The following is a 16,888-nucleotide window of genomic DNA, read 5'->3' on the forward strand; positions in this document are numbered from 1 at the left end:
TATATATATATCATATATATAATATGGCTATATTTGTATTCTAGCGCCTTTCCCTTTCGACGCAATGAGCGCATCATTGGCTTCTTTGACAACTTTAAGGATTTCATGGGCGAGGAGGAGATGTGGCAGATATCGGAGCGCATTAAGCCACGCGGTCGACGCCCAGTCAACTATTAGTCTTAATGCAGCAACAACACCAACTACATTTAAAAGTGCAATGTTTACATACACACACACACACACACACACACCTGCTGTGTGTGCGAGTGTGTGTGTGCGCGCGCGCCGTGGATGTGCATAACTCCCTTAGACATAACACACGCCGTCGTCAACTTATCGAACTGGGTCTGAGTACAATCGATCATTCACACTACTCTGTCTATATACGTATATAAGCTATATATATATATATATATACGACTTATATATGTATATATCTATATATAGCAATAGATGCAGTTGCATATGTGCATGCACATAAAATGTACCTAAAAAAAAACGGGAAAAAAATACAATATATATTACTAAAAAAAAAAAAATACGGAGTTAAATACGATATGTGTAGTTTGAAAATAAAACAACAACAAAATGTAAATGCAAATATTAAGCATGCATGGATATTGTAAGAATTATATATATATCCATATATATGTATACATATATACATGTGTATTCGTAACAACCTACCTAACGGCTAACATAGTTACCGTTACGATATCTGGCAGCGCACATAAAATTCCTAATTACCTATGTTAATTTCTTCAAATATTCTAACTGTGTATTAACAACGAATTTTCGAAACGTGCTCGTTTTGTTTTTTAGAAACTATGTTAACAATATTTACGTGTATGTAGAGCCAAAAAACAAAAAACAAAAAAAAAAAAAAAATTTAATACAAATTACGAGTTTTATGTGTTTTTAATAAGCGCTAATTCGTCGAACCCAACGTATACAATCACCTAGAGACACCAAATCGAAAGAAAAAAAAAAAACACGAACAAATTCATGAGCTGATGAAATCTATAAGTAATAATATTGTGCATACGGCTGGCTAATTGGCTCTCAAGTAGTTTTGACTAACTATTTATGACTATGAATTGTATAAACCCTAAAGAACTCCCTACAGAAACCGCTAATTTACCTCCACCTGCGCATGTGTTTAAAGGACTCGCCTTTACGTGTCTTGAATTAAAAACTAATTACAGCCTCAGCTGTATGCACAACTGGCTAAAAGATAAACTAAATTCTAAATTCATTTGGCATTCACCTACACACACACACACACACGCACACTCAATTAGAAATCGAAACAACTTGAAAAGTTACAAGAAAAACAACAAAAAAATGAAATTGAAATTGCTTTTTATGCGTATAGCCAACTAAATATTTAGATACACAGCGATCAAATTCCGTTAAAATGATTAACTTTCCAAAAGCGAAAATATGAAAATGAAAAAAAAAAAAGAACAATTGCAAATTATTAAACTCTTTACAAAGTGTACATTAGTTAAGCTAAGCGATGATTTATATATACATATATATATGATATGATATGATATACTATATGCATACATATATACACTTACACACACACACAATCAGATGTATGAACTGCGTTTTAAACACACACACACACACACACACACACACACACACACAGACACACGCTTTCACGTTCAAGTCTCATGCACACAGTGTTACCAGCTGGCAAAAACAATATTCAAAATAGCTAAATATAGCTGATATAGCGGATAGCGAAATTCAGCTAGAAGTGCGTTAAATTGGCAACACTGATCATACACAAAAAACAACAACAATAACAACAACAACAACAACTAGAGCACACTATTTTTACCTATACATATATATGTTAATGTATATGTATATAAATGTGTATATGTTTATATACGTATGTATATGTATACCTACAACTTGCAAGTATACAAATTTTGGATTCTTTTATGTATATTTAATCTGTGTATGTGCTAAATACAGCGCTTTATATGTACCATATACATATGTATGTGTACATGAACTTATACAAAGCGTTACACACACACACACACACACTAACTCACTGACTCACTCACACAGACGCACATAGAAACAAGACTGTCTTTAGTATATATGTAGTAATATTTCATGTATCTTAACAAAAGCTACATATACGCGTATTTGTATGTACTGCCTATAGAAATTGTTATAAACGAAACTAGCCAAGTTGCATGCACAATATACACACACCTACACACCTATATATACACACACACACACACACACACACACACGCGCGCATTAAAACGATCCACCATATACTACTATATACTACAGCTACATATGTACACGACAAAAACAAAACAAAAAGCGAACCTAAACAAAATTGAATTAAAATTAAAAGCTACCAAACTAACTACCTAGCTATGTGCATATATATACATATATATATGTTTATGTATGTATATGTATGTATGTGTACCGATGTCTGTACGGCATGTAATGCTATTTAAATGCGTTCATATGTATGTATGTGTATGGCCAGCATTGTGCATTCTAAATATATTATATATCTCTGATTTAGTCATTGCTTTATATGTGCCTATTATAACGATTTTTGATGTATATTTCATAGCATCAGTTACCAGTTTTTAATAATTCACATTTTTATTATGTATGTATTGTAAATGTAATTGTAATCTATTGTAAACCCAACAAAATGAAAGCTACCAACTTTAAAGATATTAAAACGAAATTAAACAAAAAAAATAAATATATATTATATACGTATAAAAATTTTTTAAAAAAAACACTGCATAAAACTTGATGAATAAGCTAAACTTAACTAAATCTCCATTTTTTTTTTGTTTTTGTTTATTTTTTTTTTCAATTGTCTATATTTACATGTATCGTATGTTTAACTTAACTGATTAGTTCATATATACATATATATATATATATATATATATATATATATATATTGTCACGTATGTGTACTTTCGTTTCCCCTCAAGTAGAGCAATTTTTAATTGTAAATGTATTTGTAACTAAATGTTATACATTTATTTGTAAGAAAAAAAAAATAGCTACAAAATAAATGTATTTTTCCTTTAAAAAGAAATTTGTTTAAAATCCTTAATCAACGACAAAAAATTAACAATTTGTTGCCAAAATGAAATATAATAGTAATATGGTTTATTGAAGCTCCCCAAATATGTTATCTATGGGAAATTAGAGAAATTATTCGTATTTTGATTATTTGAAAGTATTCTAATTTTTTAATTTTGCGGAAATCTTAACCGATTCAATGATCGGAAACGGTTAGGAAAAGCCTCACTAAAAGCGGCCTTCAAATTGGTCAAATTTCTTGCAAATCATATAAAAAAATCACTTCAAAAATTAAAAAAAACGAGAAAGAAGAAGAAGATTTAATACCCTTGCAGACCCAACCTTTTCAAAATGCTCATAGTGCTTTGCCCGTATCTAAGAAGCAAAAATAGTTAATGCCGAGTATGGTTAAGATATCTTGAAAAACAAAACAGGTTTCCATACAACAACTTAATTTTCGACCGATCGTTCCTTTGGCAGCTATATGATATAGTTGTCCAATCTTAATAGGATTTTGCATATATATGGGGAGCGTAGTAAAACTAATAAGTACCGAGTTTGGTCAAGATATCTTGAAAAACTTAAAAATTTTCCATATAAAAACTTAATTTTTGACCGATCGTTCCTATGGCAGCTATATGATATAGTTGTCCGATCTTAATAGGATTTTGCATATATTTGGGGAGCGTAGTAAAACTAATTAATACCAAGTTTAGTCAAGATAACTTTATAAACAAAAATGTTTTTTATTCAAGAACCTACTTTTCGACCGATCGTTCCTATGGCAGCTATATGATATAGTGGTCCGATCCAGCTGGTTTTGACATATGAACTGCGTGCAACAGAAAGAGGGAATTCTGCAAAGTTTCATAAAGATAGCTTTAAAACTGAGAGACTAGTTCGCATAGAAACAGACAGACGGACATGGCTATATCAACTCGGTTGTTGATACTGATCAAGAATATATATACTTTATGGGGTCGGAGATGTCTCCTTCTATGCGTTACACATTTCACGACAAAATTATAATACCCTCTGCAAGGGTATAAAAATAGACAATCAGTCAAGCACCTTGTTTAAGATACCTTTAATATGAAGTTATGAGTTAAACGGTTAAGTTACAGACTTTCAAGAAGACTTTCAAGTACCTAATTCTTGGCCGATAGTTCCTATGGCAGGCTATTGATAATGTGGTCCAATGTTACTAAAAAATATTTAAAAAAAAAAAAAAAAATCAGAATCAAGCGGTCCAGTCTACATCAAAAACACATTCTTCATTAAAATCAGTTTGCATTAATCGACGAGGTTTGAAAATCTAGAAAGAGAATTTTGAAATTTTACAAGTAAGTAAGTAAATAATACCATATATACCATATTATATCAAAAAATTAACCAACTTGTGTTGCCTACCAGTTAGGTTAAGGTAAGAAAATTATATTTTTTTCAAATATTTGCCGATTTGAACTGTGGCCATGTCATAATCCGATTCATGTTAAAATAAAAGCCGTTACTTTAACATTAAAGTTAAATTTAGTTCAAGTAAAACTCAAAATGTTCTGCTAACTAACAGAGTTTTAGTATATACAGGCGCATACAACTGCTTTATTGCATTTAGTATTTTGTCGTTTTTGGCCATTCGCTGGCACCGGCCACACTGATCAGCAATACATCAACAAAAAGTTAATACTCGTCAACGGTTTCGAACGGTACTACTCGTAGTCCTCTGCAAACGAATTTGCAAAACTAAAATTTTTTTTGTTGCTGTTACATTAATGGTTTAAGCCAATGTAAATAAATAGAAATTATTAAATATTATTTGTATGTTCGTGTGTGCGTGTGAAATTCATAAAATTTGTCTGTTTTTGATTTAAATGCTGGAAAGCTGTGTAAGCTTAGCGAAGCTAAAGTAAAACTAAAATTCGCCAAAAATACGCATTACAAATAATTATCTAAATAGAAAGAAAATTTTTGTGAATTGTGAGCGCCAAAAAAATATTTTATAGCGCCAAAAATGGCTGTATATTCAACAAGACGAACAACAACAAGAACAGCAAACAATTTGCAACACTGTTGCCCGCTCGCAACGGTTAAATATCAATCGATTTCAATCATTGCCCAACACGATCGTTCAATTAATGTTGCGCTTGTCCCCATCATTTACTTGATTGCCTGCCCAACGATTTTAACGAACGTTCATGATGATTACGATTATGACGATGATTATGATTATGATGCTGATGGTGATGTGCATGTTGCAGCTTCCCTGCAAATTGAATGCAATAAACAACAACAAAACTGAAAGTGCGACAAAGGCGAAGCCGGCTAACAACCGATTTGTCGATAAATTGCGTAATGCCTCGATTCGAACCCTTTTTCTTTACTTTTGTTTTTTTTTATTTTTATTTTTCGCTTGTGACCCTGAGCGGTAATTGAGGCGTGCGTGTGTGAGAGTAGGAGAGAGCATTAAAGCTTTCAAGCGCAGCTTCAATAATCAGCTGAGCTTGAACTAAGTGATCCTCACAGCATAAGTACATGCAAATACACTGAACAAAACTGGTGCAACTAGTGCAACAAATTGATGACGAAAATTCAACTCCAATTGTGAGCTTTTGATGCGTTAACAATTTTCAATGAAAGCTTTGCTTATAAATATTTAAAGTTTGTTTGCGGTTTTGGCTTTGACTTTATGTGCGGCGCAGTGTATTAAATTCGACTTAGCCTTTCGATGGTGTTGGCCTTTTTATGTGAGTGTGTGTGTTTGTGTCTTATGGATAGCCGCCAGTTGGCCGCCTGTACTTGTTGTATATACATACATATATGTATGTATATATACATACATGCATATGTATGTACATGTATTTATATGCATTTACTTGCTGCTGTTGTTGTTGTTGTTTGCTTTTTGGCGCGCTTGAAAAGCGTGAAAGTCATTGTCCAATGTAGGCACAAACAGACGCCTTCGAACTGTTGCTGCCTGCCCCCAGTGGCTACCACTGGCGACGCATGGAACCGGTGCCACTGCCACTGCCGCTGCCGCAGCCGCAGCCGCTGCCACTGCTGGCATCGCTGACACCTTGGCTTGTTGGTAGGCCAGCCAGGCAGCCGGCCGGCCGGCCGGGCCACTTGAATGCTTTCCGTGTGCCAGCAACGACGACAAACAAATGGAATGGTGTGCAAAACTCTCGATCGGGATCGTATACAACACACACACACACACGCACACATACAGCAGCGGTGTCTGCACACACAGGCGCAAAATCAGTTTCTGTGAAGTAGCTTCTGCTGCTGCGCGTCTGCTCGTCTGTCCGATTGAACAACATGTCGCCCCCCGCCCCTTTGCCCCTACCCTTTCGCACCCTCAGCAGCCAGTTCGTACAAGCACGTCCCGCACCGTCCCGCAGCGTCTGTCGTTTTGTCTTGGCCAGCCTGCTTGTCTCGCGCTGGCTACTTGACAGTGTGCACTGGGCGCAGGCTGCGACGCCGACGCTGACAGCGACGCTGGCAGCGGTACTTGAGCCCACTTGGAGACAGTCGTTGTTGTTGCTTTCTGTGTGTGTGTGTGTGCTTATGTGTGTGTGTGTGTGTGTGAGTCTTGGGCTCTATCTTCTTTGGGCAACAGTTGGGCACATGGACAAAGTAATTCAAAATGTACATTTGATCTACAACCCGATTTTACACATCCTTGAACCCAGATGCTGGTTCAAATCTTGGTTTGTCATATATTTACAGCATTTTAATGAAACATTTAAACTTTTAGTTAAAAATTGCCCGTTCTTATGAAAATATTGCAAGCCCTTGATATTTTCTAATAGAAATCGCAGGCTACTTTTGGTCCCGAAATTGGCGATTAGATAAATCCAATGGCTGGGACCCAAGTTATTTATGCTTTGAGGCTGTCGCCGCAAAAGTTTTTAACTTTAAAACAATTTTTGATTGGCTAAAGGTTCGGTTCGTAGTACGTATATTAATTGGAATTTCCCATTTCGAACCAGCTTGCAGCCTTGCTTTGAACCTAGAATCTGTTCAGTGATTTTTCTAAAAAGGCTTATTTCTTTTCCAGAAGATATAGTCTCCTGCAAGTTAGAATATTTTTCGCTTAAAGGTAATTCCAATAGGTCCCTTTTTGCCAAATTAAATTGAATTAAATTAAAGCATAAGTCATACTTATTATAGATATTTAAATAAGAGAGCAAATCATATATAATCATATATAATAAATATGTGGCCTTTCTTGTAAGCAGAAAACAAAAAGGAAAATGTATAAAGCAAAATATCAAATATCTGGAATTTAGATAAAATTGTTATTATTCATTATTCTGAAGGTCTGATTTTAAAGTTGGTAAAAATAAGTTTTTATAGAGTATTTTTTTTGCCAATTAAAGGTATTTCCACTGCGCTCTTAAATTCTTTGTTTGACGCATTAGAAAATGCCTTTTCTCATTGATGGATAATTCCAATACAATTTTGAAGCACTGTATGCACAAAATGTAGACTATATATATATATATATTGTATTATAGCTGAAAATCAATGTGACACGTTGCGTAAATCGTTTTGTTTATCTATTATCAACGTTATCTTCTACTTCTAGACATGCCTAAAATGCATGTATGGTGTATGCATATGGTGCACTTTATAGAGCATACTATAGTCGCATATGCCCGAACTGCAACGTTTGCTGCCCGTTCGCGACTATTTGCTGAAGGTGTTTTTGGTGTTCATGTCAAGTTGCTGTTGCTGTTGCTGTTGCTGTGTGTTCATTAAGCAAACACTGCTGCAAGTGTTGGTCAATCTTCTTCTTCTTGCTGTTGTTAGCATCGTTTTAATCGGTAGCCAGCGAATTGGGCCCGATTGCCTGTGCCTCGAGGCGCGTTATAGCCCGGCCAGCCTTTTGGCATTGTTCAGTTGCTTCGCATTCAGTTAACGTCTGTCGACTCCTTTTGGCAAGCCGAGTGTGCCCGTCTCTGTGTGTGTGTCTCTCTCTGTGTGTGTGTGTGTGTGTGTGTGTGCTTGTGTCTGTCTTCTTCTGCTGTTTGTTGTTGTCATTTATATTGTGTAAGATTGTTTATGATCGCCTCTTAACAAACTGCTCGACTTCGAGTGCCCGGGCTAGTCGCCCTTCTTTTCAAGAGACATGCACACAAATACATATATGTATATACATGTACATGTACATATATACATATGTATGTATTGGTATACTGCAATTTCCAGAGCTCTGTCCGCTCTTACTCTGGAGCGTAGCCAGGCCGAACTCGTCTTGGTATCCATGCTCTCAGCCTGGTCAGCTTCTAGTTCTCACTGTCTTTATTTTTTTTATTTTCACATTTCATTGTCGCCTATTTGTCGTTGTTGTTGTTGCTGTTGTTGTTGCTGCTTCTTTATTTTCTTGGTAATAAGGTGTGAGAAAGGCAATAATCGTAAAGAGCTAACAAATTGTTGCTGCTGCTGCTGCTGCTGCAGTTGTTGTTGTTGTTGTTGTTGTTGTTGCCGCTGTCTTCGGTTTCACGCTAAAATGTTAATCGGTCCGTTTCAGCCCGTTGTCGCTGTCAATGCAATTATGTATAGATCTGTATTTGTCTAGGCATATTCGGTTCATGTTCATGTCTTCATTCTGTTAACCGTCGATTCTCCAACACGTGAGAGCTGCTCGCGCATATTGTATGTATGTATGTATGTACATGCATATATATTATATGATCTGTTGTGATCTGATCTTATGGCATTTTCAAATAGATTAGAAATGTGTGAAGTTCGTTTCACATTTCATCAGGCTTATTACAATTAGTATAAGCTACACTGGCTAACAAAAGTTGTTAACGAATGTTGCACACCTTATAGAATAGAACTTGAATAGAATGTAGAATGAGGCCTGTTATTATAGATATAGATAGATATAAAACTTAGCAACATTTGGCTTAAAATTTCGATAAAAGTTTGAAATGCTAGCCAAAGTTTATAGATAAAAGTAATTCAATTACATTTAGGAACAACAAATATTTAACTGGAGTTTATAGTTTAGTCATAAATGAGAACTTTCAGAATTTAAACCTAAAAATCCATATATTCAAACTTGAATTTTTTTTAAATTATAAAACACTTGAATATGGATTTTTTGTTTAATCTCATCATGGAATTATTGTACTCAATAAGTTTTCTATTTTGTGCTAGAAAATGAGAATATTTTCCATGCATTGAAATCATTTAAAAAAAAAGCGAGCGACCATTTTCGATTGCATTCTTATGCATTTTTCAACACTTACAACAAAAAAGCCATGCAAATTGAGGCGCAGCCAACTTAATAAGCTGTTAGTAGAAATGTGCAACAGCTTGTTAAGTTGGCTGCGCATCAGCAATTAATCAATTAAAGCCAGATTCATTATGAAATTTCAGTCATATTTCGAATACTGAATAAATTTACTATATGTTTATGATATTGTGCATGTCTACAATATATGTATATTGAATTATAGCCATGTTATAATTGTAGTATGGTAAGTGTTATTATGCCCAGTGTACAAAATGATTGAGCTAAGCATGTGACTCGGCCATGCTTTGGGTTTGTGAGGTCTCGTTTTATGTTTGTGCACTTGTTGCCTACGACTTAATAATCGCTTCATGTGAAGCGCTTATCATTTGAACATTAATACAAATAGAATTCGAATGAAAATGTCAACACATATAATACGGGCTATTTTTATGACCAAAACAAGCCGCAATTGCGTTGTTTATTTCTTGTATTCAGTCTGTCTTCAAAATATGCGTAAATTTAAATCCCAGCACTTCCGTCACAAGCACTTGAAGTCCGTCTAGAAATTCCGACTAATTTGTTCTTAATAATTCAGACGAAGAACCAATTAGCTGTTCCAGCTAAATAATCAGCCCATTAACCTCTAGATTTTCAATTAAAGCGCAAATTAAGCCTAATTGAAGCTTAAGCAGATGATAAAAAAAAAAAAAAATGCGAAACTTCGCCGAAAACCTAACCTCAAAGTCACAATTTATTTTGCTGTACAGAAGCGCATTTAAAATCAATTAAACTTGCCTTTAATTAATATAAAACAAATCGTATTTAATTGATAACTGCCTTTTTTTGCATTTGCATTTGCACAAATTTCGCGGTCCCGTCGCAAACATAACCTCAATTGCGATCGCAATGCCATTCCGTGTGTAAAAGCCACATGTCATTATCTTCAAGTAATTCCTCATAATCGCCATGTTTGATCTTATTAAGACACCTCAACTTGTTTTCCTGGACTCGGAACGTCAACCGTCCGCCTTCGTTCGCCTCTCGTTACGCTCATTCATATATGCGAGTACGTGCTGTGCTCATGCCCAGACGAACGGCCAGCCAAGTGGACCATCCGTCTGGGCTGTCCGACTCTCTGTCTGTCTGGCCTGGCCCGGCTCGGCCCGGTCTATCTTGGCCCGGTCCGTTCACTTGCTCGCCTGCATATTTCTTTTGCTTCTCTGTTATGTTCAATTTGTGCGTCGTCTGTCGCTATGACTAGCCCCTTGTTGTCTTGGGTAACTCTTCACAGCACGCCAAGTGCTAACGATTTTGTACCTGCACTCGGTCTCCGGCTCTCAGGCCCACAGACTCTCAGACTCTTGTATCTTCCATTAATGATCGCGTCCGCATTGTGTTTTTTATATACCCATTGAAGATGTGTGCAAAGAAAGGGTATAATAGTTTTCTGCAAATGTATGTAACAGGCTGTAGGAAACGTCTTTGACTCCATATTATATAAGGTCTTGAGGTGTCATAAGATCATGGCGAGAAAGTGTCTTGATAGTAGAAGATACCTTTAGTTGATTATTATTATTATTATTATTATTATTTTTATTATTATTATTATTATTATTATTATTATTATTATTATTATTATTATTATTATTATTATTATTATTATTATTATTATTATTATTATTATTATTATTATTATTATTATTATTATTATTATTATTATTATTATTATTATTATTATTATTATTATTATTATTATTATTATTATTATTATTATTATTATTATTATTATTATTATTATTATTATTATTATTATTATTATTTTTATTATTATTATTATTGTTATAGTTATTATTATTATTATTATTATTATTATTATTATTATTATTATTATTATTATTATTATTGTTATTATTGAAATTATGGGAACTATTATTGTTAATATTATTATTAGTATTTTTATTATTATTATTACTATTTATCTTATTATTATTAGTATTTTTATTACTAATTCTATTATTATTTTTCGTATTATCTTACTACTATTATTATTATTATTATAATTCATGTGCAGCCATCTTCGATATATTATAACTCCCTCTGGAGCTCGGATCTGTAGCTTGCGCTGGCTCGAGAACTCCTTTATATATTTTTTATCTTTTCTCATATATATCTTCTGTCTATCTTTGATATAATTTATAGATTTATAGTTTTACAAATTTCTGAGCCAAGGCATAGCTGAGAAGGTGTTTGAGCTTTTGGGGTTCTAAATTCTTAGTCGGGCTAAAGTTAAGTATTTGGGTTACAACAAAAATAGAACTAGTTCAATACCAGATTTAAAAATGAATCAAATATTTGCTAAAACGGCTCAAAAGTTAATCAGGAATAAAGTTTTCGAACAAATTTGTTCAAACTGCGAGGAGTTTGAAAAGAAGAGTTTTTAAGAAAGTGAGCCTAGGTATACGAAAAAGTTTGACTGAATACAGAAAATTCAGAAATAAATACGACTAGCATGCATATATCTAAATGCATTAATAAACATTTATATAAATATATATATAAATGTATATATATGTTTTATATTATTGTAAGTAAACTGTTGATTTTGCTGTTCTAATTGGAGGGAGGGGCGGGGCAGAAACCACAAGACACAGCTGTCATATGTATAGCTATAAGTCTGATGTGTATTTAAACTATCTTTGTGGATAGCTCAATCGTACGATATTCGAATAAGTGTCCACATTGCAAAAATACACACACGGATATCAGGTTTAAATGCGCGCGTATTTGATGAATACTTAAGACAATATTTGCCAATGCGGCACTTAATGAAAAGGCATGAAAAGTAAGCAAATGGAAATGCAAACAATCAAATAACATTGATTGAATGCTGAATGATGAAGTTTTTATTTCTGCGGACGAGGAGGAGGAGGAGGAGGAGGAGGAGGTCTCTGGCAAACACAGACAGAACTGGGCTGGGCTTGCCTGGTGCTTGCCTATAAATTGATGATCTGCTGATCTGTTTGCTTATCATTTTGTTTGTAATTAGAAATATGCCACAGCAGGGATTTGGTTGCTTTGTCAAGTGGTTCTATGTGGTGCTAATTGTGCAGATCTTGTTCTGCATCGGCCAGCTCGAGTGTCGCCAGCATCACAATCGCAACAACAACAATAACAACAAAAACAACAACAACAACAACAATAGACGAGGCGACTCGGCCAGCTCGGAGGAGAACCACAGCAATGGCGATGATATCATCGATAACTTTGCGGACAACGACAGCAGCATTGCCCCTGGCCATGGACACCGGCGTGGTCCGCGCAAGAAACAGCAGGGCAACAACAATCACAATCGCCACAATCGCATGGAGGAGCAGGGCATCTCGCTCTGGATCAACGAACAGCAGCTCAAGATGCTAAGCGGTGAGTAACGCTGTGAGCCGGTGCAAAAGGCTGCTTTGAACCGGTTCGTTTGATTTTGTCTTCAGTGCAGCTAATACTCGTACCTGACTCGTTCTGGGTGAGTGTGTTCTTCTTAAAATTGAAAACTGTTCAACCTTGAACCGGTTTGCAGTTCAATACCTCGGTTTCAGAGGCTGACATTCAGAGTTACTGACTGGACTAACTAACCCTCAAAGTGTTATCGAAGTTTATATATAGACAGACAACAGACGGGGACTCTAGTTCAAACGGGTTCAGGCAAATTACAAAGTATGTTTCAGCTTTGAACCGGTTCAAAAGCTTGCCTGTTCAGCTCCAAAGCCGTTTACAGTCAAGACTTACAATTTCCGTAACAGCTTGAAAAAGCTGCGATGTTCATTTTCAAAGCGGTTCAACTCCGAACCGGTTCAAGATTGAACCAAACCGATTCGATGAAGGCACAAAATCAATACGCCAACCGGTTCGCAGCCCAATCATATACTTGCCCCTGTTAACGCCCCACCACTGACAATCCCCGCAGCGCTCTACTTTCCGCAGGGCTACTCGGATCGCATCTATGCCATACACAACGGCCGTGTGACTAACGAAATGCGCGACACGACATTCTATAGCTATCTGGTGATACCGTCCGAGGTGAACTATGTGAATTTCACATGGAAATCGGGTAGACGCAAGTATTCCTATGATTTTGATCGCCTGCAAACGATGGACGAGAGCATTTTGAAGGCGCCAACGCTCTCGATCAAAAAAAGCGGCCGGATACCGCAGGAGCAGAAAAGTAAGCGCAATCACGAGTCAATCAGTTATGGTAGCTGGCGCACCAATGTGGCCCATTTAATATCTATACAAGCTAGATTTTAGCATATTCCTGCCCTGCACCGGAAACAGCTCGGGCACCGCCTCATTCAATGTGGGCCTAAAGATACAGACTCGCAACAAGGAACCGCTATTGGGCACACCCATACGACTCAACTTCAAAAAGGAATGCGCACATAGAGGTGTGTATGATATAGACGCTTCCAACCCTACTTCACTAACAACTTTGCAAGGTAGTGTATATGAAAAGTCAATTAAATGCTTTATATCAAATTCCAACAAAAAAAATTACAGCAGAAACCGCTTAAGAGCCGGCCAAAATTAATCAACATTTACAATTTATATCTGGCTCAATATTTTTCAATTGAAACATTTTACATGCGTCTTAAGCGATTTCTGCTGTAAGCACATTTTTATCACTGTCGCTAATGTCTATGCCCACAATACTCTATCCGTACATCAATTGTTCGCTTTTACACACAAGCTTACGCCTACAACAACTGAGCACAGTCTCCACATTTCTTTCTCTCTCTCTCTCTCTCGCTCTCTCTCGCTCTGCTGGTTGGTGTGCCTCACTTAATCGTGTATTTACATCAGAATCACATGCAGGCTGTATAACGGTTTGCGATCTGATGTGCGGTGTGTGGGAGCCATCAGCTAAGCGCTTGGCTCTACTGCTCTCTCGTTCTCTCCATATCTATCTATGCTGCTCGCTCTGATGTGCACATATTTATGTACCTGCACAAGTATATTGATCATTATTTCAGCTCATATTTCGCAAAACTGTTGCCAAGCTTATTTACAACTCAATTTTCTGCACACACACACGCACATACACACAACACCTTCAAAAAAAAAACCCTTTAAAAAAAAAAGTGAAAAAAAAAACCAAACACAAAACCAAACCAATCGAACTAAACTAAAAAAACTTAAGCTCCCGATCCAGAATGCAGTTTAAAATGTGGCAAGAATGGGTATTGCAACGAGCATCATATCTGCAAGTGCAACGTCGGCTATACGGGCCAATATTGTGAGACGGCCTTCTGTTTTCCGCAGTGTCTGAACGGCGGCAATTGCACGGCGCCGTCGGTTTGCACCTGCCCCGAGGGCTATCAGGGTACACAGTGTGAGGGCGGTAAGTACCGTTACAGGTGTACAGATGTACAGATGTACAGATGTACAGACGTATATATGTATAATAGATATATGTATAAAAACATATCTTTATTGCTTAATGCTTCTATAACTGAACACACGCACGCACACACGTAACAATTTGATAGTGCCACAAATGGAGTTTAGATCTTTTTGGATATGGCAATGGCCGTTTTGCAGCCAAACTTGATGACCTCGGTCATGGCCTTGTAGAAGGGCGCTTGCTCGGCACCGCAATCTATGCCCGTGTCATGATGCTCCTGTTCCTCGTCACGAAATTTTGTTATTGTCTCGAGCAGTTCCTGGCACAGAAAATGAAAAACGAATGTCAATTATCTATAGCTAGCTAGCTATCGTTGATGGTGCATCCGACATACCTTGTCCGGATTGGGTGACTCCATAATTTGACGCAACTGATCGTTGTAGTGCTCCACAATGACCGTCTCAACGGCTACGGTGCATGCCATGGCCGCCTTTTCGCCCAACAGCGCAGTGCCCGCGCCCAGCGCAAAGGCAGCCACATTCCAAATGGGCGTCATTATTGTCGGTCGGACGCGATGCTGTTGTATCAACTGCTCGAATTGCTTGCGATGGCATTTCTCCTGCTCCCACATATGCTCAATGGTCTTGCCCATGGGACCGTTGCCCAATATGGCCATTTGGCCAGCATAAATACGATCGGCGCCCAGCTCGCCAGCATGATCCACGCGTATGATCTCATCGGTCATGGCATTGGCACGTGGACGCAGCGATGGTGGCGGTTGCTGCTGTTGCTGCTCCTGATTTTGGCTTCTGCTGCTGCTGCTTGTGGCAAGACAACGCACTGTGGGCACTGATCTGCGAATTTGTTGCATGCCCGACGCACACGCCTTTCTATACATGGTGTTGCGTGTTTTTAGTGTCCGGTTCCAAGCAGCTGCAAGGATATAGCAAATATATATAATAATGAATTTGTGTACCTGTTATTTTTTGTTTTTATTTTGTTGCGTTACGGGGCAGGTATTTGCAAGGAGAAGTGCCGGAATGGCGGCAAATGCATACAAAAGGACAAATGCCAATGCTCAAAGGGATATTACGGTCTGCACTGTGAATATTGTGAGTTTTGCCCTTTGAACTGGTTTGACCTATGCTAACTGCGCGATTATGTTTTGTTTATATAACAGCCAAGTGCGTGATACCCTGCAAGAACGGCGGCCGCTGCATTGGCAACAATTTGTGCCGCTGTCCGAACGGACTGCACGGCAATCATTGCGAAATTGGACGCAAACAGCGTTCCACCTGCAAATGCGGCAATGGCCGCTGCATGGGCAACAAGGAGTGTAAGTGCCCGGACGGTTACCAAGGTCGCCACTGTCGACGCCGTAAGTGGTCTTAGCGAGATGCGCATGCATGTGCTACTTTAGCAAACTTGACTTAACTTCGCCTCCCCTCCCTCCCCCCTCTATGTCTATGTGCAGGCATTCCAAATCGTGCGCATTGAGCGCTAATCGGGGCCCAAAGGACACGTAACTGAAATGTGACATGTAACATACACATGGAAATAAAGCAACAATTGGGCTCTACCATCAACAATTATACTATTTAAAATGAAATGGACAAAAATAAAATAATACTAATTGTGATACAAATTTTTTTGTAATTTAAAATTCTTATATAAAAAAAAATAAACAAAAACTAAAAACGAAATAAGGCGGTTAAGCGGCCTCAATTGATTTTTTAGTTACCCTAGATAACCTTTAGATTAAATTAACTAACGAATTCAATTGGCTGTGCGGCACGTACACAAGAAGCCAACACACAGGTTATTTGTGCTCTTCGCTGTCAACGTTCGGTGGCAATTGTGTGGTGAGTGTCCCCGCAACTGCAAATGCCGCCATTCATTGACAATAGGCACGTGCTTCTTTGCCGCAATGACTTACTTACGTAGCAGGTAAAAATTTTCAATATGAATTTTATGCAACAATCACCAGAATGTTTTTATTATTATTATGGCCGCCGGCTGACTGCCAGTGCTGTAAAATGTGAGCACAAGTGTTGCAGCTGCAAGTCAGCACCAGCTCAAACTGTCGAAATTGTCGATAAGTGTATCGAAATGTAAGTCATCCCTAAACATGAGCGTAGTTAACG

At 37.2% G+C, this 16,888-nt stretch overlaps 3 protein-coding genes across 11 annotated transcripts in view; 2 read left to right on the plus strand and 1 right to left on the minus strand.

The window, feature by feature from the left end:
- Positions 1 to 1,057, plus strand: part of C3G (C3G guanyl-nucleotide exchange factor) — a 28,428-nt gene extending 27,371 nt beyond the window's left edge. For all 6 annotated transcript variants that reach the window (XM_064699336.1, XM_064699334.1, XM_064699331.1 and 3 more), the window contains one exon: positions 45 to 1,057. In XM_064699336.1, coding sequence (XP_064555406.1) covers positions 45 to 177 — 133 coding nt within the window. In that variant the 3' untranslated portion in view covers positions 178 to 1,057. The remainder of the gene's footprint in view (positions 1 to 44) is intronic.
- Positions 1,058 to 4,739: 3,682 nt separating this feature from the next.
- Positions 4,740 to 16,450, plus strand: shf (shifted). Of its 4 annotated transcripts, none has more exons than XM_064699307.1 (8): positions 4,740 to 4,889; positions 12,399 to 12,772; positions 13,311 to 13,568; positions 13,645 to 13,839; positions 14,541 to 14,741; positions 15,761 to 15,856; positions 15,925 to 16,122; positions 16,219 to 16,450. In XM_064699307.1, the coding sequence occupies exons 2-8, from the start codon at positions 12,403 to 12,405 to the stop codon at positions 16,239 to 16,241; spliced, it is 1,341 nt and encodes a 446-aa protein (XP_064555377.1). In that variant the 5' UTR covers positions 4,740 to 4,889; positions 12,399 to 12,402; the 3' UTR covers positions 16,242 to 16,450. The 4 variants fall into 4 exon arrangements, with proteins under 4 accessions (XP_064555377.1, XP_064555378.1, XP_064555379.1 ...); XM_064699308.1 differs by having other exon boundaries at positions 14,553 to 14,741; XM_064699309.1 differs by having other exon boundaries at positions 13,645 to 13,788.
- Positions 14,801 to 16,674, minus strand: Coq7 (ubiquinone biosynthesis protein COQ7, mitochondrial). Its single transcript, XM_064699315.1, has 3 exons — positions 16,544 to 16,674; positions 15,139 to 15,677; positions 14,801 to 15,063 (listed from the first exon to the last, which is right to left on the minus strand). The coding sequence occupies exons 2-3, from the start codon at positions 15,640 to 15,642 to the stop codon at positions 14,905 to 14,907; spliced, it is 663 nt and encodes a 220-aa protein (XP_064555385.1). The 5' UTR covers positions 15,643 to 15,677; positions 16,544 to 16,674; the 3' UTR covers positions 14,801 to 14,904.
- Between the last annotated feature and the right edge of the window lie 214 nt (positions 16,675 to 16,888).

Source organism: Drosophila montana, unplaced genomic scaffold, assembly GCF_035044405.1.
Source record: "Drosophila montana isolate Dmon_TW-CO22-7 unplaced genomic scaffold, ASM3504440v1 contig_920_1, whole genome shotgun sequence".
NCBI classification, from domain to species: Eukaryota; Metazoa; Arthropoda; class Insecta; order Diptera; family Drosophilidae; genus Drosophila; species Drosophila montana.